At 60.6% G+C, this 21349-nt stretch overlaps 1 protein-coding gene and 1 long non-coding RNA gene across 2 annotated transcripts in view; one reads left to right on the top strand and one right to left on the bottom strand.

The window, feature by feature from the left end:
- Positions 1–15167, top strand: part of GALNT2 (polypeptide N-acetylgalactosaminyltransferase 2) — a 62883-nt gene extending 47716 nt beyond the window's left edge. Inside the window, 14 exon segments of the mRNA XM_070401449.1 lie at positions 1962–2060; positions 2303–2318; positions 2320–2371; positions 2559–2624; positions 2917–3038; positions 3786–3873; positions 4627–4714; positions 5669–5772; positions 6263–6389; positions 7552–7644; positions 7943–8026; positions 8587–8713; positions 9253–9372; positions 12534–15167. Of these exon segments, the coding sequence (XP_070257550.1) occupies positions 1962–2060; positions 2303–2318; positions 2320–2371; positions 2559–2624; positions 2917–3038; positions 3786–3873; positions 4627–4714; positions 5669–5772; positions 6263–6389; positions 7552–7644; positions 7943–8026; positions 8587–8713; positions 9253–9372; positions 12534–12689 (1342 nt within the window). The 3' untranslated portion in view covers positions 12690–15167.
- Positions 9854–18699, bottom strand: LOC138999324 (uncharacterized). Its single transcript, XR_011469361.1, has 3 exons — positions 18440–18699; positions 18080–18194; positions 9854–10052 (listed from the first exon to the last, which is right to left on the bottom strand). It is a non-coding gene; the product is annotated as an uncharacterized lncRNA (long non-coding RNA).
- Between the last annotated feature and the right edge of the window lie 2650 nt (positions 18700–21349).

A 21349-nucleotide genomic window follows, 5' to 3' on the forward strand; every position in this document is an offset into this window, starting at 1 on the left:
CGTTGCCGTGGAGATCAGCTCGTTTTCCATCCAGGCGAGAGTTCAGATATTGACGGCCTTGTCATCTCGAGGGAATTTAGGACTAAACTAAGGATTAAAAAAAAAAAAAAACACGTGTGCGCCCAACTTTTCAAGTCTTCATTTTACTGGGCAAGAAGTTACCAGCATGACCACAGCCGTACCTGACCCTTAGAAAGGGGAGTGAACTTGACCCCGCAGCCCGTGCTGTCCTCCGGCACACGCCTCCTCTGCTGACTTCTGATCAGCCACACTTTCTGCTCAGCGTCCCCAAGAGAAAGTAGGAAAGTCCCGGCCACCGGCCCCCCTTCCTACCCCCCTCCCTCTCCCCCCCCCCCCCCGAATTTCTATGTTGGGCGTCTCTCACTGGCTCTGGGGCAGTCAAGTCTGTCTGGCACGGACGTGGCTCTTTAGACATAAGATTTATTGTTTCTTTTAAAGAAACTCCCCAAGCCCTGCCTCCCTTTCTTGGCTCACAGCGAGGACTTAGGCTCCGGATACACTCACAGACACACACCCATACTCCCTCTGACCTCATGGGCCGGAACCTATTCCTTGGTCTTTTACTTACAAAATGGGGATGCCTCCTCCATGTCCTGATGGCCAATTCCTTAGGACCGCAGAGGAATTTTAATGGAGGTGACGTGCCTTCTGAGGAATGCCTCCCGGGCCCCGAGGCTTCGCAGGGCTCCTGCGAGACCGGGCTTCCCATGGAGAAAAGGGAAAGGAGAGAGGAGAGAATAGGGCATGATTGGATCGGTTGAGCTGACTACGATCAATGTGAGCATGACAAAAAAGCTGCCTCCTCCATTTTCTGCTTCTCCCAGGGCTGGGTCCGCGATGGAGGCATCTGCTGGGCCCAGCAGGCCCACTGTGCGCCCACGAGCACCCACTGTGCGCCCACTGTGTGGAGAGGGACTCGCTGCTGTGGCGGCGGCCTCCTAACAGGAGGCTTTACATCACAGACCCAGTTCTAGGGGTGACGTTCCCCGGGGATTTGTTTACAGTTGAGCCCTGCAGATTCTTCCTTCGTCTGACAATCAGCTAATTCTTGAAACCGGGAGGAAATGCTGTCCCATCAGCCCGCTTGTCTTTGAAGACTTAGCCTCAGGAGCTGTGATGAAGTACGGCATTAATCCCAGAATGCATTTTCTCCCCGACCGGTGTATCACGCCGTTCCCTCGTGATTGATTCGGTCACGCTGTGCATACACCGAAAATAAACAAAAGAGGCCCGTGCTGTGACTCAGACCTTTTTAATTGCTTTTTAATTGCACTGATTTTCTTGCTCATTTGCAAGATCTGCTCCTCGGAAGTGGTTTTCTCAGCCAGGAAGGAAAACCAGTGTCTGTCGGCCATTTCCCTGTAAGCGCGCTGGTCGCGTGGACCCACTGGTCCCTGTCCGCAGCCGCCTGAGCCTCAACCTCCCCCTCGGTCCTAACGGCTTAATGCTTGTAGCCAAGGCCGCGCTCCGGAGATTTTAACGCATCTCCTTCCCTCTCCCACGGATTTCCCATTAAACAGGGATGCCTTTGCCCGGCCGGTGTGGCTCAGTGGTTGAGCATCGGCCTATGAACCAGGAGGTCCCGATTCCATTCCCGGTCAGGGCACATGCCCGGGTTGCGGGCTCCATCCCCATTGTGGGGCGTGCAGGAGGCAGCCGACCCAGGATTCTCTCTCATCATGGATGTTTCTCTCTCTCTCTCCCTTCCTCTCTGACATCAATACAGATACATTTAAATCACACAAACAAGTACTTCCGGGAGCATTTTTCTGTTTCCTCGTGTCTCGCTGTGACTGCATCTCAGGGTAGCCAGGGCCTCCTGCAGACGCCAGGTGCATCGGGGCGGTCTCTCCGGGCGGGTCGACCCGCCCGTGCTCCCCAGGGGCATGGTGTGGCTGGCCCGGTCCCTGGTTCTGAGGCCAGACTTCTCTCTCCCTCAGGTGTCAGCGGAAGCAGTGGCGGGAGGACCTGCCGGCCACCAGCGTGGTGATCACCTTCCACAATGAGGCCCGGTCGGCCCTGCTCAGGACTGTGGTCAGGTGAGGCGGGGAGAGGGTCCCGGTGGGGGGGGTGGGAGGGGCGTTCCTCGCAGGGACCCTGCACGCGGGCTGTGTCCCCTGCACGGCCAGGGCAGGGCCGTCTGGGGTTGCAGGCAGGTCCCCTGAGCGTGAAGAGCAAGGAGGGGCCGAGGGTGCCTCCAGACAAGGATGGGGGCGAAGACAGAATTCCCCACCCCAGTGACACCCCAAAGGCCTGCAGCTCCGTCTCCGTCTCTCCTCAGTGTGCTCAAGAAGAGCCCCGCCCCACCTCATCAGAGAAATCATCCTGGTCGACGACTACAGCAACGACCGTAAGTGCTGGACCGGTCCCCCCCGCGCTGGCCAACGCGCCGACGGCGGGTCATAAAGGGCGGGATCAGGCCCACGGGAGGAGGGGGTGCCTCCCTCTGGGACGCCCACAGGTGGCCCAGAATCCCTGCCGAACGCTGAGCCCCCGTAAATGTGAGGGTCACATGCTCTCCTGTCCTCTCTCCCCAGCGGAGGACGGGGCGCTCCTGGGGAAAATCGAGAAAGTGCGGGTTCTCAGAAACGATCGGCGAGAAGGTGAGACTCTCGGGGGTCAGTGCTGACTTTCCCTGAGCCAGGCATCCCTTAAAGAGGTTTCCGCCCGCGGCTCAGTGACCTATGAACCGGGAGGTCAGGGTTCAGTGCCCGGGTTGTGGGCTCGAATCCCCGTGTGGGGGGCTGCAGAGCTGCGTGTGGGTGCGGGTGCAGGTGTGGGAGTGGGCGCGGGATCAGGTGCAGATGCGGGCGCGGGTGCGGGCTGTGCCGTTCCTGCCTTTTCCCCAGAGGCCCGCTCCGCCCTCCCTGATGTGCGTTTGAATCTCTCCCGCAGGCCTGATGCGCTCGCGGGTCCGGGGCGCCGACGCAGCCCAGGCCAAGGTGCTGACGTTCCTGGACAGCCACTGCGAGTGCAACGAGCACTGGCTGGAGCCGCTGCTGGAGAGGGTGGCCGAGGTGCGGGCAGGCCGGGCGGCCTTCTCCTCGGTGCTGGGAGGGAGGGGCCTCGGGGACAGGTGTTCCCCGTGGGACCCGCCAGCAGGGCCAGCTCACCCGACAGGCGGCAGGGAGGCGCGGGGGGCGAGCACCTGGTTGTGTAGGACCTCGTTTCAGAGGATCTTCCTTACTTGCACCCCTGCACCCCGCTCTCTGAGTCAAAGGGGCAGAGTGCCCGGGACTCCGCCTGGCATCTCGCCTGTGCCCTGTGCGCGCCGGCGGCTGTGGCTGGCGGCTGGGGGCGCTCCGGAGGGCAGGTGCTGGCCTGGGGGAGGCCGTCCCGGGCCCACGGGCACATGTGGTGCATCTACACACATCACCCCCGGCATTGCGTTGGGCCTCCTGCCGCGTCTCCTGCCTTCTGCCTGTCTGCCGACTTCCCTCCCACCAGCACAGCGCTTTCTCGGAGGGAAAAAGGCGGATGTGATGGAAGTCCCAGAGAAACCCCCGATGCCCAAGCCCTTCCCTTTACGGCAGCCAGGACAGCTGACGGGCAGGAAGTCACGAAACCCTTACAGGACCGCCGGCCGCGGGCATGACGGTCCCGCAGTCCCTGCTGCTGGTCGAGAACTCACCACGTGCCGGACGCTTTGCACATGACCTTCCACCCAGCCGCCGCCCCCGCCTGGCAGCCGAGGCGCTGGGATCACTTGGGGGGTCGGGGTCTCAGGGTGTGTTCACCCCTACTCTTGTCTCTCTCGGTTCCAGGATAGGACCCGGGTCGTATCGCCCATCATTGATGTCATCAACATGGACAACTTTCAGTACGTGGGGGCGTCCGCCGACTTAAAAGGGGGTAGGTGCGCTCAAGGCCCCCCGCCCGCCCTCCCTCCCTGTCTGGGTCCCTGAGTGACACTTATACGTTCTCCGTTACTCTCTTCCCACCCGTAAGCGATTTTCTTTTTTTAAAAAATATATTTTACTGATTTTTTACAAAGAGGAAGGGAGAGGGATAGAGAGTTAGAAACATCGATGAGAGAGAAACATCGATCAGCTGCCTCCTGCACGCCCCCCACTGGGGATGTGCCCGCAACCAAGGTACATGCCCTTGACCGGAATCGAACCTGGGACCCTTGAGTCCGCAGGCCGACGCTCTATCCACTGAGCGAAACCGGCTAGGGCTGATTTTCTTCTTTAAAGAGACTGAAGAGAGACGCTTGCAGGCCCGGGAACCGGCACCTGTGCCCTGCCCTGGGGCGTGCGGGAGGCAGCGGGCGGACTACCCCCCTCTTTTCTCGCCTCCTTCCAGCCCCTGGATACGCAGGGGGTTCCCCACATTCCACTTCTCGCTTCTCGTCTATTCTTGGGCGTTTTAGCTTTAGAAGCACCTGGCCCACGGGTTGCATCTGGGGAAGCTTTGGGGGACGAGGCCCCCCTCCGCCCCAGCCCCTCTCTCCTTCCGCCGCCCCCGTGTTTTGCTGTGTGTTTTGCGTTGTTCTGTTTCCGCTGAGTCTGATCCGAGCGTCCCAGGTCTCTAAGCCGAGAGGGACGGGGCCGGAGCCGCCGGCCGGCTCTCGTCAGCGCCCTGTCCCCTGTCTGTGCTTGGCAGGTTTCGACTGGAACCTGGTGTTCAAGTGGGACTACATGACGCCCGAGCAGAGGCGCGCGCGGCAGGGCAACCCGGTCGCCCCCATCAAGTGAGTGCTGGGGAGCTCTGCGCCCCCAAACCCTTCGTCCCCCGCTCGGCTCACGCGGTGCCTGCCGGAGAGCAGGGAGCGAGGTGCGTGGAGGTGTCTTTCTCCACGTGAGGCCCCCGCCAGGCAGGCCCGCCCGCCCGGGGTGCCCTCCGGTTCCTAGCGTGAGCGCTTCCCGCAGCCGGCGGGGCCGTGGGGTTGACCTCGGGCCCGGGAGGAGGGGCAGGGCCTGGCGGAGGCCCCGGCTGCTGCCTTTCCCTGTCCGACCTGCTCTCCTGTTTGCCCACAGAGGAGGCTGCTTGTCCTCATTCACACCCGGCGCTCAGGTTCCCAGGCCGGGCCAGGGCCCGCGCTGGGAGTTGGGGTGCCCTTCCGCCCTGGGGCCCAGCGTTTCTCTCCGGGCTCCCAGCCCGGGAGGCTGGGCTGGTCCTCACGGCATCTCTTCTGGGAGGGAGGGGGGCTCTGTGGACATGTCAGCCCCTCCCAGGCTGATGGGAATGAGAGGGTGGCAGGTCCAGCAGACAGAGGAGGGACCTGCTCCACGGCCCTGGCCCTGTGGCCGCGACCCCAGGGCCCTGCTGACCCGGCTGAGACGGGTACGGTGACGGGCATGTCCTACGGGCGCTGCCTGCTTCCTGGTGGGGGTTGTGCTCCTCCGAGGACACCGGGCACAGAGAGGCTGAGAACGTGCCTGGCGCCGCTGGTCCGTGAGGGCCCAGCCACTGGGGTCACTCCCTCCGGGGCTCGGACCAGCCCTCCCCCTGCAGGGGCGCCTAGCAGGGCGGGTGGGGAGGATGTGGAGACAGTGGCAAAGCAGAGAGAGGCACCGGGGCTCTGAGCAGAGAGCCGTGCCGCGGGGGTGTTTACAAGGTCAGCGTGGAGGACTGGCCGTGGCGTAACAGTGCCGCTGACCTGGACCTCTCCCTCTACTCCCTCCCCCCCTCTCTGCCTCTGTAGAACCCCCATGATCGCAGGGGGGCTGTTCGTGATGGACAAGTCCTATTTTGAGGAGCTGGGGAAGTACGACATGATGATGGACGTGTGGGGCGGAGAGAACCTGGGTACGTATGCGCCGCGTCTGCCGCCACCAAACGGTTTCTGGTTCTGGCGGAACCAGGGTCTCATCCTGCCCCCCAAGTGGGGCATCACAAGGGCAGCTGGAAGCGACAGCAAGAGTGTGTGGTGTGCAGGGCGCCAATTGGAAAAAACTAGAGGGACCGTTCATCGGACATAATTAGTCCGCACATCAGTATAAACAGTCTCCCTTTCATTCTTTTGTGTGCGTGTGTGTAATCAGAGAGAGAGGGAGAGAGAGAGAGATTGATAAGAGAGAATCCTGGACCGGCTGCCTCCTACACGCCCCCCACTGGGGATCGAGCCTGCAACCTGGGCCTGTGCCCTGACCGGGAATCAAACCATGACCCCCTGGTTCCTAGGTTGACGCTCAAGCACTGAGCCACGCCGCCCGGCAGTTTTTTGTTTTAATATATTTGTACTGATTTCAGTGAGGAAGGGAGAGGGACCCTGTGGTCACGCTGCCTCTCCCCACAGAGATCTCCTTCCGCGTGTGGCAGTGCGGGGGCAGCCTGGAGATCATCCCCTGCAGCCGCGTGGGCCACGTGTTCCGCAAGCAGCACCCCTACACCTTCCCCGGCGGCAGCGGCACCGTCTTCGCCCGGTAAGTGGCGGAGAGCCCGAGCGGGACCAGGACCTGCGGACCGCCACCCCGACGGGGGCCCAGCCCGGCCCTGTGGAGGTGTGGCCTTCGGTGGCGGGCCCGTCAGCAGGGACGGGGGACGCTGTCCATCCACAGACCGCGGGCGCCTCCCGGGCACGGTGCTGCGTGGAAGGGGCTGGTCTCAGAGGGGTGCGTCCTGTGCTGTCGCACTTACAGGGCAGTCGCAGCCGGGGGTCGGGCTGGGGCAGCTGTGACAACGGGTGGCATGAGGTGGGTGGGGCTGATGGGATGTTCTTCGTCCCGATGCCCGAGGGGCCGGTCAGGGAGAGCCAGGCATGTGTGAAAGCGCGCAGGCTACGTTAAGAGAACTTACACTCTGACTCGAGGTCCAATATGCGGATGAGACCAAAGTCCAGCCACAGGAAACTCAAGCCAGAAAGACCCCGAGATCTGTAGGGTCTATTTTCGCCAACCTGAGCGCTTCCTGAAGAAAAATAGCAAGGCGGTCGGTCGTCCAGGGACCACGCTTTCCCTAGGGCAGCTGTTCTCAACCTTCTGGCCCTTTAAATACAGCTCCTCATGTTGTGACCCCCAACCATACAATTATTTTCGTGGCTACTTCATCACTGTCATGTTGCCACTGTTATGAATCGTCATGTAAATATCTGATCTGCAGGATGGTCTTAGGCGACCCCTGTGCAAGGGTCGTTCGATCGCCAGAGGGGTCTCGACCCACAGGTTGAGAACCGCTGGTCTAGGGAATCGTAGATGCTAAAGATAAAGCTGTGTGCACGCCCGTCAGCCTGGCTGCGAGGTGGTGGTGGCCATGCGGTCAGGCACGGGGTTGCCGGAGCAGGAGCGAGGGGTTGCGGGCACAGGGCAGCAGGTCCAGGCGCTGAGATGAAGGGGACCTGGGGCAGGAGGACAGGGTGTGGCCAGAACCTGGGGGACGGGACAGTAGACGGGGCGGGACACACAGACCCGCCCAGGCCGCACCCTGTAGGCGCTGAGCAGGGCCGGCCCGCTCCCCGCTTCACTGGCAAAGCTGCCGGCCCCACACCCCGGGGACGTTCCCGCGTGGCACCCCACGTGGACGCGCGCAGGGGGGCGCTGACGGGCCGGAGCGCAGACCGCAGCTCACGGAGACTCCCTTTGCTCCTAGCAACACCCGCCGGGCGGCGGAGGTGTGGATGGACGAGTATAAAAACTTCTACTACGCCGCCGTGCCTTCCGCCAGGAACGTCCCTTACGGCAAGTAGGTGTCGCCTGTGCCTTCCGGCCGCTCTGCGTGGGGCCCTGGGGAGGGACATGGCGTAGGGGGGGCTGGGGCTGGCCTGAACCCCAAGAACCGACGGAGTTGAGAACAGCCGCCCAGGTGGCAAAGGGGGACCTCCCTCTGCTCCAGGGAGGTTGTGGGCCAGGGCGGGGTCACAGGGACACGGGCGATCCAGGCTCCTCGCCCGCCCAGCCCTGTTCTGGGGGCAGGCGACCAGGTTGGACGCGGAGCCCACGCGTTTGAACTCGTGTGAGAGCGTCCGCTTCCCTCTTCTCAGTATCCAGAGCCGCCTGGAGCTGAGGAAGAAGCTGAGCTGCAAGCCGTTCCGCTGGTACCTGGAGAACGTGTACCCGGAGCTACGGTGGGTCCTGCCGGCTGGGCCGGGGTCTCCCTTTCAGGGTTTGGGGGGCAGCAGAGGGCAGCCAGGTGGCAGGCTCTCGCGTGAAGTGGGGTTTGTGCCCTGGCCAGTTTGGCTCCGTGGATAGAGCTTCGGCCTGCAGACTGAAGGGTCCCGGGTTCGATTCAGGCCAAGGGCACGTACCTCGGTTACAGGCGCCTCCCCGGCCCGGGCCCTGGTTGGGGCTCGTGCAAGAGGCAACCAATCGATGTGTCTCTCACATCCATGCTTCTGTCTTTCCCTCTCTCTCCCACTCGCCCTAAAAATCAGTGGGAAAATATCCTCGGATGAGGACTAACAACAAAAAAAAAAATTAGAAAAAAAAAAAGTGGGGTTTGTGCTGCAGTGAGGGTAGAAGTGCAAACACGGGCCCCTGTGGGGGGCTGCGGGGCCTGCCGATGGCTCCCCCCCTTCCTCTCCTCGCTCCTGCTGCCCGAGACGAGCCACCAGCTCGGGGCCGGGCATGGGGCCCGGGGCCCGGGGGTCCCTCGGAGTTAAGCAGACGATCCTCCGTTGCCATCCAGGGTCCCCGACCACCAGGACATAGCCTTCGGCGCCTTGCAGCAGGGCACCAACTGCCTCGACACGCTGGGCCACTTCGCCGACGGCGTCGTCGGCGTGTACGAGTGTCACAACGCGGGGGGCAACCAGGTGGGTGCACGCGGGAGCTTGGGCAGCTGGGGCCCCAGGAGCCGGGCGGGGCCTGAGGTGATGCGTCCTAGCTGCCCCTTCTCCTGCCCTGGGGGAGGTTTGTGAGGGAGCTCCTGGCTCCTGCTGGCCACACCCTCCTGCAGCCTGGGGGGCAGACGGGGTGTCGCAGGTTCTGACCCAGGTTCTGACCGGTGCCTGGAGCCGAATCGAGGGGGTGAGGGGACCAGCCCAAGTCTGAGGCCCCCTCAGGAGGGAAGGAAGCCGGGGGAGGCTACGGACTCACCAGGCCCTGCCCGCCCTCCAGAGCTAAAACAGTTCCTCTTAGGTTCTCCAAGTGCCTAATGTGGCTCCCCCAATGCCCCCCAATTGCAGACTTGCCTTGAGGCATAGTCATCTGATGGCTCTGAGCTGGTCAGGCTCCCACACACCACACACCCTCCCTTTCCCCCCACCACCTCCCCTTCGTCTCCCTCCCGGCCCGCCCATCCCCTCTCCCTCCCGGCCCCGCGGCGCACGCCCCTGACCCGCGTGTGTTGCAGGAGTGGGCGCTGACCAAGGAGAAGTCGGTGAAGCACATGGACCTGTGCCTGACGGTGGTGGACCGGGCGCCCGGCTCGCTCATCAAGCTGCAGGGCTGCCGGGAGAACGACAGCAGACAGGTGCGCTGCCCGCCCTGCGGTGCCCCCTCCCGGTGCCCCCCCCACCCCCGATGGTGCCCGGCTCCTCCCGCCCGCGCCCCGGGCTCCGCGTCGCCCGCTCCCACAATGATGTCCAGCTGCCTTATTGACTCAACTCCTGCTGCCCCTGCAGCCCCACACGGGGCGGGGTTCCTGGCATGGGGGGGGCACGCAGGTCTGTGCCGGGCAGGTGTGGATCCCGATGTCGGGGAGCGGTGGGCGTGGGCACTTGAAGGCTGGTGGGTCTCCCGCCGGCACCCGCCCCGGGCAGCACCCTCTGTCCCCCTTCCGTCCCCCCTGCCCCATCATCTGCTCCTGCCGTGCGGTCACTGGCCTGGGCCCCGTCTTCCCATGTCCTCTCCGTCTGTTCCTGCGTGAGCCTCGCCCTCGAGGCTGACGAGGCAGGGCCGTGCGTGCGAGTGAGGCCGCTCCTGCGAAGGTTGCTGAGCCCGGCTCTGGGCAGGGGGAGGGCCCGCGGGGCCTGCCTGTTGTTTCCGCCTCTCGGGGGGCCTGCTGGGGACGGGGGGCTGCCGGCGGTCCCTCGGGAGCTTCTCTGTGCCGCCCTGTGCCCCTTCCTGTGTGTGGCACCCGGATGTTTGCTTACGGCCCGCAGTGCCTGTGACTCGTCCGTGTCGATGAGGCGGCTTCTGACGGGCTGGTACCTGTGTGGTGAGGAGGAACGACTGTGAAACAGAGAGGCCACTGTCCCCTGGACCCGGGCCCCCGGGAATCCTGCAGGAGGGACAGGGCGGGCCGGGCTGGCGGGAGTGGGTCTCCAGCCCTTTTTAAAAGACAGGGGGCTGCTTAGTCTATGGAGGCGTTACCTTTCCGAAGGGCTTGCTTTATTGCAAGGGTTGACAGGTGCTGCTGCTGCCGGGACCCCAGTTCCCGGGAGCCTTCACGGACACCCCTAAAAGGCTCGCGCCATGGGATGGGAGAGGCCTGCCAGCAGTCGGCTTTTCTGGATGCGTGTGAGGACCTGTTACGCCGCTCAGCCCGTTAGAGGGGGGTGCTCCTCGTGAGAACGTGAGGTTCCTGACGACGTTTCGGTCGGGCCTCGATGTCTCAGAAGTTTGCCCCCACCCCCACCCCCGCCCGTCCTCCCAGACGGAGGGTCCGAGCTGGTGAGACGGCCTTCGGAGACAGCGGGGGGCTGGTCGGTTTTCTGAGGCCTCCGTTTAGCAGCCGCTTCGACACGGGACAGGGAGCCCTTGCAGAGAAGGGAGTCAGACTTCATTCATCCGCATTCTCTGGCCAGCTGATTGCTGGCCACTCGGAGGGACGCGTGGATGCGGGCAGCCGGGCACACACTTTCCATGACAACAGAAAGAACAGCTGGGGGGGGGGGGGGGGTGACAGCCGAGAGGGAGCCAGAGTGAGGGGGCGATGGGCAGGCAGCAGTCACCTCCCCAGCTCATCTGATCGCCCTGAATTTCAGGGTCGCGGGTCGTGTGGCAGGGCCAGTCCTGGGGCGCTGGGCTCTTCATTGCCCTGCCCCCCTCCAGGCCTCACCCATTTGCCCTTGGAGAAGAGCTATTTGTATCTCAGCGCCGCACGGTCTTGCCAGTTGGAGTATTTGGTTTCCAGACACGTCTGTGTGTTCGTATCATGAGCACATTTGTAGTCCAAGGGGAAAGGGGGGAGGCAGGAGGATGGAAACTTCCTTATCGAAAGGATTTGCACAAGGACTTCCGGGAAGGAGCGCTGGCGGCTACATCACAGAGCACATCCATGAGGGAGAGCTGGGGGGGGGGGGGGGGGGGGGGCGGGATGGGGAGACCGGTTCCCTTTTCTTTTTCTTTTTTCTTTAAGAACAAGCATTAGAGATTTTGACATGGGGATAAACAACAGGATGAGATTTCATTCAGGCTGGTTCTAGGCTTGGTTTTCTGACCTGGTAGGCAGATTAGTGGGTTGAGTTTGGCTGGTTGGGTGAGGGACTGATTGGTCATTGAGTTTGGTTGGTTGGTTGAGTTCAGTTGGTAGGTTGGTTGTGTTTGGAAGAGTGGTTCAGTTAGTTGGTAGAGTTTGATTGGCTGGTGGAGTTCAGTTGGTAGGTTGGCTGGTTGAGTTTGGTTGGTGAATTCAGTTGGTAGGTTGGTTGAGCTTGGTTGGCGAGTTTGGTTGGTAGGTAGGTTGGTGAGTTTGGTTGGTAGTTTGATGTTAGGTGTGTGTGTGTGTGTGTGTGTGTACACACACATAAGTAGGACACATTACAAGCATTTTCATGTCTGTACTTTACAAGTAGGACATTCAGAATCCAACAGAATCGTTTGGTCCCTGCCATGCAGAACAATGGGGACTCTGAGTCCAGGTTCCCACACCCACCTAGGAGCTCACACACAACATAGAAACAGGTTCCTCAACTCGATGCTCTGTCCACAAAGGCATTTCCTGGTAGTTGACCTGACGCAGTGCCTCTGGCTCACCTGAGCGAGGTCCCTAAGTGGGAGCCCGGAAGTGCCCAGGCCACGCCCCCAGGCAGGGCCGCCTCCCCACAGGAGGGGCAGGACTGAGCCCCTGCAGCTCCTTTTTGGGGTGAAATACCAGACAAGCCTCCTGGTGAATGGATTTCCCTCCAGGAAAGCACTGGGGCTTGCAGGGGTGAGGGGACAGGAAGCGGCAGGAGGAGTGGCCTCTGGGGGGGCCAGAGAAGAGCTTTGAGGTACAAACCAGCCTGGCCCTGGGTTTCTCCCCGGGGCCCTCAGTGGCCCTGCGGCTGCTGCTTCTTAAGACGCTTGCCAATTCCCCTCCTTTATGACCAGAAACCAAAAGCGTGTGTTGGTTGGTTTTGACGCAGCCCTAGGACCTTGGAAACGAGTCTGCTTGTGCGTGCGTGTTTTTAATTAACACCCTGTTAACTTATAAATATATATAAATACACTTACTGATCGCAGAGCGGAAGGGAGAGGGAGAGAGAGATAGAAACTCAATGCTGAGAGAGAATCATGGGTCGGCTGCCTCCTGCACGCCCCCTCCACTGAGGATCGAGCCTGCAACCCGGGCATGTGCCCTTGGCCGGGAATCACACCGTGACCTCCTGGTTCACAGGCCCGAGGCTCAGCCACTGAGCCACACCGGCCGGGCAGCGCGTGCTCCTGTCCTTCCAGGCTCACGGTACGGCGCTCTCCTGTCTTTTGCAGAAATGGGAGCAGATCGAGGGCAACTCCAAGCTGCGGCACGTGGGCAGCAACCTGTGCCTGGACAGCCGCGGGGCCACGGCGGGCGGCCTGAGCGTGGAGGTGTGCGGGCCGGCGCTGTCCCAGCAGTGGAAGTTCTCGCTGAACCTGCAGCCGTAGGCGCCGCCGCCGCGGGCGGCCGGGGATCACGGGATCGATCAAACTTTCCGCGAAACTATATACCTCAGTCTCCCATCCTGTCTGCACGCCGGCACCTCGGCACCGATGGGGCGGGGCGGCGGACACAGCGGCGAGGGAAGAGGACTGATCTCCAGTCACAGTGCAGCCTGGTCCCCTCCCTGGGCCACCGCCCCTTCCTGTCGGCTCCCTCCTGGTCCAGCCCAGACGCCAAGGAGCACCCCAGCCACAGCGGGGATTCGACAGCCCAGGCTCCAAGTGTGCATTTGGGGGACGGGAGGGGGAAGGGGCGCGTGGCTCCATCGCGGCGGGAGAACTCTCTGGAAACCTCCGTTTGCCCCATCGCGAGCCCGCGTGGCCCACAGCGCCGACGGCCACCTGCAGGTCCGGCTCCCCGCCGCCTCCACACGACGCGAAGGACCTGCCGTATCTGAACTTGAACGTTCCTGTGGCGGGACACCCACTATAAATAGATATAAAGAGAGCGCACGGCCGTTCCGGTGGTTTCTGTAGGTCCTCACCCTGTAAATGCCCCTCGGAGCCGTGCCGGCCGTGCCCCCGGGGGTGCCCTGGCAGCGGGCGGGGCCCCGTGGAGGCCAGGACGCCAGCTGCGGCCCCGCCCCGCTGTCCGGCGTGGACGTCACTGCTCTGTGTTGGAATCCACATTGCGTGCCCCTGGCATCTGTAAACCTGGACTTGATTGGACAAACGTTGCTTTAGGTCTTTTTCAATGAAATTTCTTTTCTCTAAGGAAAAACAGAAAATGATCCCACAGCTCCCAGGGACTGTCGGGGGCTGTTACGGGCTAGCGATGGGCTGAGGGTGAGTGTCTTGGCAGCTGGCTGTGCCCGGGCCCCGGACGCTGGCGGCCTGTCCGTCCCTCCGGACCCAGGTGAGGCCTCGGAGCTTGGGGTCATTGTCAGGACGGGTGGGGACGGCCCTGCCTGCTCAGCAACACTGAGGACCCGGGGTCTGAAGCAGCGGCCGGGTGGTCAGTGTGAACCAGGGACAGCGACGAACAAGAATGAAAAGTAACCCAGGGAGAGAGGCCGGGCGCCCCCTGGACGGCGGGTGTGTCCTGTGGTGCCTCCTTGCCTTTGGAGGAACAGGCGAGCCCCAGCCCCAAGGAGGCCCCCTGGTCACCTGGCCACGGGTCACCTCTCACTCCCCTTGCCCACCTTCCCACACGCTGCCTGGTCTCAGGCCGGCCGTGCCCGCAGCCCCCTGTCCCCCCATGTGGTGGCGCGTGCCTCCTGAGGGCACAATGCCAGGCCCCTCCAGGACGTCGCCGGGTAGAAGTGGCCCCGGAAGACCCTGCCAGTCGACACTGCCACTTGCTACTCTTTCCTGCTCATTTCCTTTTTTTTTAAAGATCGAAGTTGATCTTTTTTTTTTTTTTAATTGATTTCAGAGAGGAAGGGAGAGGGAGAGAGAGGAACATCAATGATGAGAATCATGGATCGGCTGCCTCCTGCACGCCCCCTAGTGGGGATCGAGCCTGCACCCCAGGCCTGTGCCCTGACTTTGAATTGAACCGGTACCTCCTGGTTCACAGGTCGACGCTCAACCCCCGAGCCAGGCCGGCCGGGCCTGATGGTTTCTTTTAGGAGAGGGAGCTCGGTGGGTCTCTCTTCCTCCACGTGCGTTTGCCCTTGACAGAGGATGGGGCGCGGCAACATGGCCGGGGGCTTTCCCACCCCGGCTTCTCCCTTTCGCCCCCTGCCAGGCAGTGCCAGGGGCGGACTCGCACACTTTCGTTTCCAGAGGCTCCTGGGAGAGTCAGGTACCTGTGTCGGGCTGTTGAGCCCCAATGGGGCCGGCCCGGGCACTGCCCCCGCGCTGGGCCCCACGCCCGGGCCCCCTCGTCTGACCCGTCACCTGCGAGCTGTTACTACTGTTAGAGAACCATGTCCCCAATGGAAAACAGATCTCAAATTCTCATCAGGTTCCTGTTCCTCCGCCCACACACCGCCACCCAGCCCAGGAGCCTCGGCACCCTTTGATCTATGGGGCCCTGGGGCACCCGTGGCCTTGGCCCGTGGGCACTGCGAACTGAGGCAGCCTCCCCACGCCCCCCCCAGGCGAGCTATGTTTACACGACACGGTGTGCCAAAGCGACGTCCTGCGGTGGCGTATTTTGTAGTCTTGGGGCCCGTCTCACCCCCACCTCCTTTTTACAAACGAAGATTCTTCCCCCAGCGCCCCTCGAACCAAGCGAGGCGACGCCCCCCCCCCCCCCTGTCCCCCCCGTGGCAGTCTCTCCTGTGTCTCCCTCCATCGGCGCTCCGGTGATGGTGTCTGTGGGTCTGTTTTGCAAAATTCAAAAATCTAGTTTGGTAATTTTTTTTTCCCAGTTGATTTTTTAAAAGAACTGCTGTACAGAGCTTGTGCTTTGTCCATTTTATAGATGGAAACCATCCTTGAACATTGTTTTAACTTAAATAAAGAGATGATGCTTTATAGAGAGGCGCCCCGGGGCCGCCGCGGCTGTCCTTGCTCTCGGGGGACGGATGTGTGAGGACGGAGATGGTGTCTGTCCTCTTGGGGGGGCCCTGCTCAAGGCTGTTTCTTATCACACGTCCACATGCATCCACCGTTCACCACTGCGCCCTTTTGTTGTTTAATCTTATTCATGATAATAACCGTCATCGTTCGTAGAGTGTTTATGGTGTACCAGGCGCCAAGCCAAGCCCTGAGACCCATCATTGTCTCCCCACGGTCACGGTCACGGGTGAGGTGGTGTTTGGGGGTGCATTTTACCGCCAGCTGCGGAGGCTGGTGTTCGAAGCCGTTAACCTGCTCAAGGTCAGGGGCTGACCTGCTCAAGGTCACGCCGCTCCTAGGCACTCACCTGGAGTCAGTTCTGGGCGGCCAGACCCAGCGCCTCCCGTCCAGACCAGGGCGGGGAGAGGGAGACATGTTTGCACAGCTTTTAAAGTATTTAAGATCAATACAGTGGGGCCTTGACTTACAAGTTTAATTCGTTCCAAGATCGAGCTCGTTCAGGAGCTCGTTAACTCAAATTACTCCATCAACTCAATGCAAAAAATCTGCCGAGACAGCTGGTATCTCAAAAAACTCGCTAGTCGGGACACTCGTAAGTCAAGGCCCCACTGTACACCTGTCTCCCAGTTATCTGAGCTCCTCAGTTCCGTCCCAGGCTGGCTACGGTTCTTCCCTCGTCCTCGGCCTTTTAAAGTAACTGCCCTTTGCATCCATTTCGGAAAGCGGGGAGTAAAACTAACATTATTCACAAAGGACAGGATATTATACATGGGAAACCCTAATGACTCCACCACAAAACTGCTAGGTTTGATCCATGAATTTGGCAACGAAGCAGATACAAAATCAACACCCCAAAATTGGTGGCTTTTTTATACACCAATAATGAACCTCAGAAACTAAGCAAAACAATTCCATATACCGTTGCAACAAAAAAAACTTAAGGTACTTAGGAATAAACTTAACCAAGAGGTAAAAGACTTGTACTCAGAAAACTACAGGTTGTTGAATAAAGAGAGAGAGGAAGATATAAACAAGTGGGAGAATATACTGTGTTCATGGATGGGTAGAATTAACATCATTAAAACGCCCATAATACTCAAGGCAATCTACAGCTTCAATGAAATCCCTATTAAAATACCAAGAGCATATTTCACAGATCTAGAACAAATCCTCCAAAAATTTACATGGAACCAAAAAAGACTCCGAATAGCCACAGCAATCTTGAGAAAGAAAAGTTGGAGGAATCACAATACCAGATAGAAAGTTATACTGCAAAGCCACCATAATCAAATCAGCCTGGTACTGGCCCAAGAACAGGCCTGTAGATCAATGGAACAGAACAGAGACCCCAGAAATCGACCCAAGCCATTACGCTCAATTCATATTTGACAAAGGAGGCAAGAGCATACAATGGAGTCAAGACAGTCTCTTCAATAAACAGTGCTGGGAAAATTAGATACATACAAAAAAAAAAGAAAAAAAGAAACGACCATCAACTTACACCATACACAAGCATAAACTCAAAATGGATAAAAGACCTAAAGGTAAGAAACCATGAAAATCCTAGAAGAAACCATAGGCAGCAAAACCTCAGTCATGTGGAACCGTGTGTGTGTGTGCGTGTGTGTGTGTGTCTATCGGATCCCCGGGAACCGTGTGTGTATGTGTGAGGGGGCGTGGGGGGGTGTGGGTGTGTCTATCGGAGCCCCGGGAACCGTGTGTGTGTGTGTGTGTGTGTGTGTGTGTGTGTCTATCGGAGCCCCAGGAACTGTGTGTGTGTGTGTGTGTGTGTGTGTGTGTGTGTGTCCATCAGAGCCCCGGGAACTGTGTGTGTGTGTGTGTGTGTATCAGAGCCCCGGGAACCGTGTGTGTGTGTGTGTGTGTGTGTGTGTGTGTATGTGTCCATCGGAGCCCCGGGAACCGTGTGTGTGTGTCTGTGTGTGTGTGTGTGTATCAGAGCCCCGGGAACCGTGTGTGTGTGTGTGTGAGGGGGTGTGGGGGGGGGGTGTGTCTATCGGAGCCCCGGGAATTGTGTATGTGTGAGTGTGAGTGTGTGTGTGTCCATCCATCGGAGTGTCTCTCTCTGTCTCTGTCTCTCTGTCTCTATGAAAAAGCAGAGCTTTCACTGCTGCACCCTTCCATTGGAGCCGAGTTAGCCAAGAGGCAGAAAATCCAAACCATGAGGACGCCACCCGTGCACAGGTGCCCCGGGCAGGGAGGGTCTCTCCCACGTGTCTGTGGGTCACTCCCTGGAAACAAGGACCAGAGGACACAGCCTGCCTCTCAGGGCCCAGCCCCAGGGCCAGCGCTTACAGACATCGGTCGCCTAGGTGATGGAATCGATCTATTTCCTAAGCCTCCCCAACCAGTGCCACCTGTCCACCGGGCACACCCTGCAGCGCTGGCATTGAGAGCAGGGGTGCCAGCGGGCAGACCTGTGGCCGGACAGCGCTGGGCCCGTCTCAGCTGCCCATCCCCGCTGCTGGGAGCGAATCGGTCAAGGGCTCCGGGACAGGCGGGCCCGGGCCCGCTCCTCAGCTCTCGGAGGCCTGACCCTGCTCAGCGATTGCGGTCACAGCTGTGCGGGCGGCGCAACCCACTGCAACTTGTTCAGATTATTAGGAATAAAACCGCTCTTCCACGGAGCCCAGCCCTGCCTCCGGTTCTGACAAGAACGGCACCAAACCAGACCCCCAAGTGCTCTTTTATCCGACAGGACTTCGCATATCTGACAAGTAGAGACTGTTCCCAGGGCCCACAGGGCCTCTCCAAGTAGCAAGCCCAGGAGGAGGGATTTGACTCCATGCTGAGTGACATCCAGAGTTGCCCCTCCGGCTCTCTCTTCCCAGCTCCCACCTGGCGCTTACCTGCTGCCTCCCGGGCTGCTCCAGGCCACGCCGCCTTCTGGCCACCTCCTGCCCCAGCCTCCAAGTTCGCCTCTGCATCCACGCGTGGGTTCAAGGGGTGTTTCAATCCTGAGAGCTGAGGAGGTGGGAGGAGGAGCTCCAGGACCTTCCGATGTCTGTCCTGCCCCCCCAGGCCCTCAGAGCTAGAGGGGGGGCTCCCCAGGGGCCAGCTGCCCCTTTCTGCACCCCCACCCCCATCCCTCGGAGCTGCAATCCCTTTGCTGCCCCTGCACCCAGTCCTTGAGCTTCGTCTGGTTCTGTGCTGCTTGGGGGCGTGGGAAGGAAAGGGAACATGGGAGGGCCGCTGCCCCGCGGGCTCACCTTTTAGGGGTCCACCAGCTCCCACTCAAAGGTCAGCCTCTTCCCAGATCATGTGCTCATTTCCTCCGGAAGGCGCTTCCTCTTCCCCTGGGCCTGGGGCTGGTGTGCCCGGCCGGCCAGGAGGGGCACAGGGCGAGGGGCCCGTCTCCCCCACCGACAGCTCTTCAAATGGACGGTTTTGCCATTTTCCGAAGGAGACCCCTGCAGCCTCGGGGGCCCACACTGGCCGAGTCCTGGGGAGTCAGGCACCCACCAGCGCTGTCCCTCCCCTAGCTCCACCCTCTGCAGCCCCCGCCCAGGCCACGTGACGCGGCTCCACCTCGGTTTGTCCGGGGAATATCCCGTCACAGGGCTCCTCGTGCCGCTCCACAACCCACACCTGGGGCTGTTCTCTTCCTTAAAGAGCCATGGTTTGCGTGGCTCAGTGGTTGAGCATCGACCGATGAACCAGGAGGTCACGGTGCAATTCCTGGTCGGGGCACATGCCCGGGTTGTGGGCTCGATCCCCAGTGGGGGGTGTGCAGGAGGCAGCCGATCCATGATTCTCTCTCATCATTGATGTTTCTCTCTCCCTCTCCCTCTCCATTCCTCTCTGAAATCAATACAAATAAATATATATTTTTAAAAGAGCCCTGATTACTTTCCAGGACCCGGGGAGAGGGTGGGAGGCTGCTGATGGAGGTGTGGCTGGGCCTCCTAGCGGCTGGGCCAGCTCAGCCTCCCGCGGGGCACAGGGACCAGGAGCCAGTGGCCGGGACTCCCGCAGGCCCCTGAGGTTTCCCTGCGCAGGCGGCTCTCCTGGGGGACCTCTGAGGCTGCCAACACACGATGCCCAGAGCTGAGGGCGAGGCCTCAGGAAGACTGAGGTCCAAACGGGGTGTCCAGGCCTCCTCGGCTAAGACAGCGCTCTCTCCTCTCTCTCTCTCTCTCTCTCTCACCTGTTTATTATCCATCTATTATCTGTCATCTATCTCTCATCACCTCCATCTAGAGCAGTGGTTCTCAACCTTCTGGCCCTTTAAATACAGTTCCTCATGTTGTGGCCCAACCATAAAATTATCTTCGTTGCTACTTCATCACTGTCATGTTGCTACTGTTATGAACCGTCATGTAAATACCTGATAGGCAGGAAGGTCTTAGGCGACCCCTGTGAAAGGGTCGTTCGACCGCCAGAGGGGTCGAGACCCACAGGTTGAGAACCGCTGATCTATCGCCTGTCCTTACCTGCTATGCACGCAGGTACAGCAAGCTTAACGGGGGGGAATTCACGCCTCATTTTCTAGCCTGTCCTGAGCTAACGAGGCCACACGTGCCCCACCCAGGAAGCACCTGCAAACACCTTCGAGTGGAGCTCGGGCTGGGAGGCCCACCCGGACCAGCACCCACCTCCCGCCCCGTCGAGAAAAGTGACCGTAAAAAGGTGGCCTGGAACCGGGCTGACCCAGTGCACGGGGCCGTCACTCAGCTGCTGAGCCCCCACCCACCCCGTGCTGGGCGTCCCATCCCTGTCACTGTCATCCCCGTGACCATGACCATGACCGTGGGAAGGAGGGCAGCAGACAGAGCGGCGAGCACCGGAGGCCAGGCCCCAGCTGGGGTCTCGGCCCATCCCCGGTGGGAGCCGCCCTCTGCAGCCAACACGCCTGCGACACGTGTGTCCTGGGGTCGCTGCAGTACCCAGGAGGGATTCACGCCTTCCCTCCCGCAACCCCCGCCCCCTCAGGCCTGCTCCGTGGTCCCGGCCTCTCCGCCCTGGACGGTGAGGCCCCGCAGAGCCGTCTCCCCGAGCCGCTGCCGTCGGTTCCCGCTCAGCCCGTCACTGTGGTTGATGGTCGTGCTGACTGGCTCCTGTCCCCTCTCGTCCCTCTGGGTCCCCTCTTCCCTCGGTCGTATTTCCTGCTGCAACCACGGGGCCCAGGGCGCGTTTGGAGGACGCGCTGTCCGCACACCTGAGGCTCATAAGGTGTACTCTGCTGCCCTCTGCTGGGCAGACACGGGAGAGCCTCATCTCAAAGGAGGACAGATTGGAGGTGGACAAGACGAAGACCCCAAATTTCGGTTTGAAGCTGATTTAACTGAGGTTGTTAAATATTCCCCCCCCCGGCCCCACCCAACACTGTCGGAACCAGGCACAGCTGCCTACACCTTCCCCTCTCCCCAGCCCGCCCGCCGTCCACGCAACAATCCTCACTTCTCCCAGGCGGTGGGTCTCCTCTGGGGGTTCAATCGTTCCCTCCGACTGATCTCTAGACTTTTCACCGTGTTGGGTGGCGAATGCGAATAAAAAGGCACCAGGCTCGAGGACAGCAGCCTGTCGGCCGGCGTGGCTCAGTGGTTGAGCGTCCACCTATGAACCAGGTCAGGGTTCGATTCCCGGTCAGGGCACGTGCCCGGGTTGCAGGCTGGCTCCCCAGTGTGGGGCGTGCAGGAGGCAGCCAGTCCATGATTCTCTCTCATCACTGATGTTTCTCTCCCTCCCTGTCTGAAATAAATAAAAATATATATTTTTTAAAGCCCCCAGGCTTCTCAAAGGCTGCCCTGAGGACTGGGGGACCCGGGAGAGGGGCCACGGCCATGGTCTGTGCAGAGCGTACGGGAAGGCTGGACGAGCAAAGACCTGAAATCCCTGGAACTTTAAAAGCGGGGGCGAGGATTGTGTGGGGCTTCTAGCCCTTAAACCGTGCAACACGCGCTCTGAGACTTTCTCAGCTGGAAAACACAGGCTCCTCCAGCCCTTCACTCCCTTGTAGTAAGGGGTAAGAAGACGCTGGGCCATGGGAGCCGACGCCTCATCATACACGAAGCTTTTCCTTGTTAACAGAACCATCCCCATCTCACGGCCGCGTGGGCCTCACCGCAAAGCCAGTCACGCCTCCTGAGCTTTTCACAAACTCACATACGAGCGAAGAC

Source organism: Myotis yumanensis, unplaced genomic scaffold (genome assembly GCF_028538775.1).
Source record: "Myotis yumanensis isolate MYYU_CA2020_CCGP unplaced genomic scaffold, mMyoYum1.0.hap1 SCAF_22, whole genome shotgun sequence".
Classification (NCBI taxonomy): domain Eukaryota; kingdom Metazoa; phylum Chordata; class Mammalia; order Chiroptera; family Vespertilionidae; genus Myotis; species Myotis yumanensis.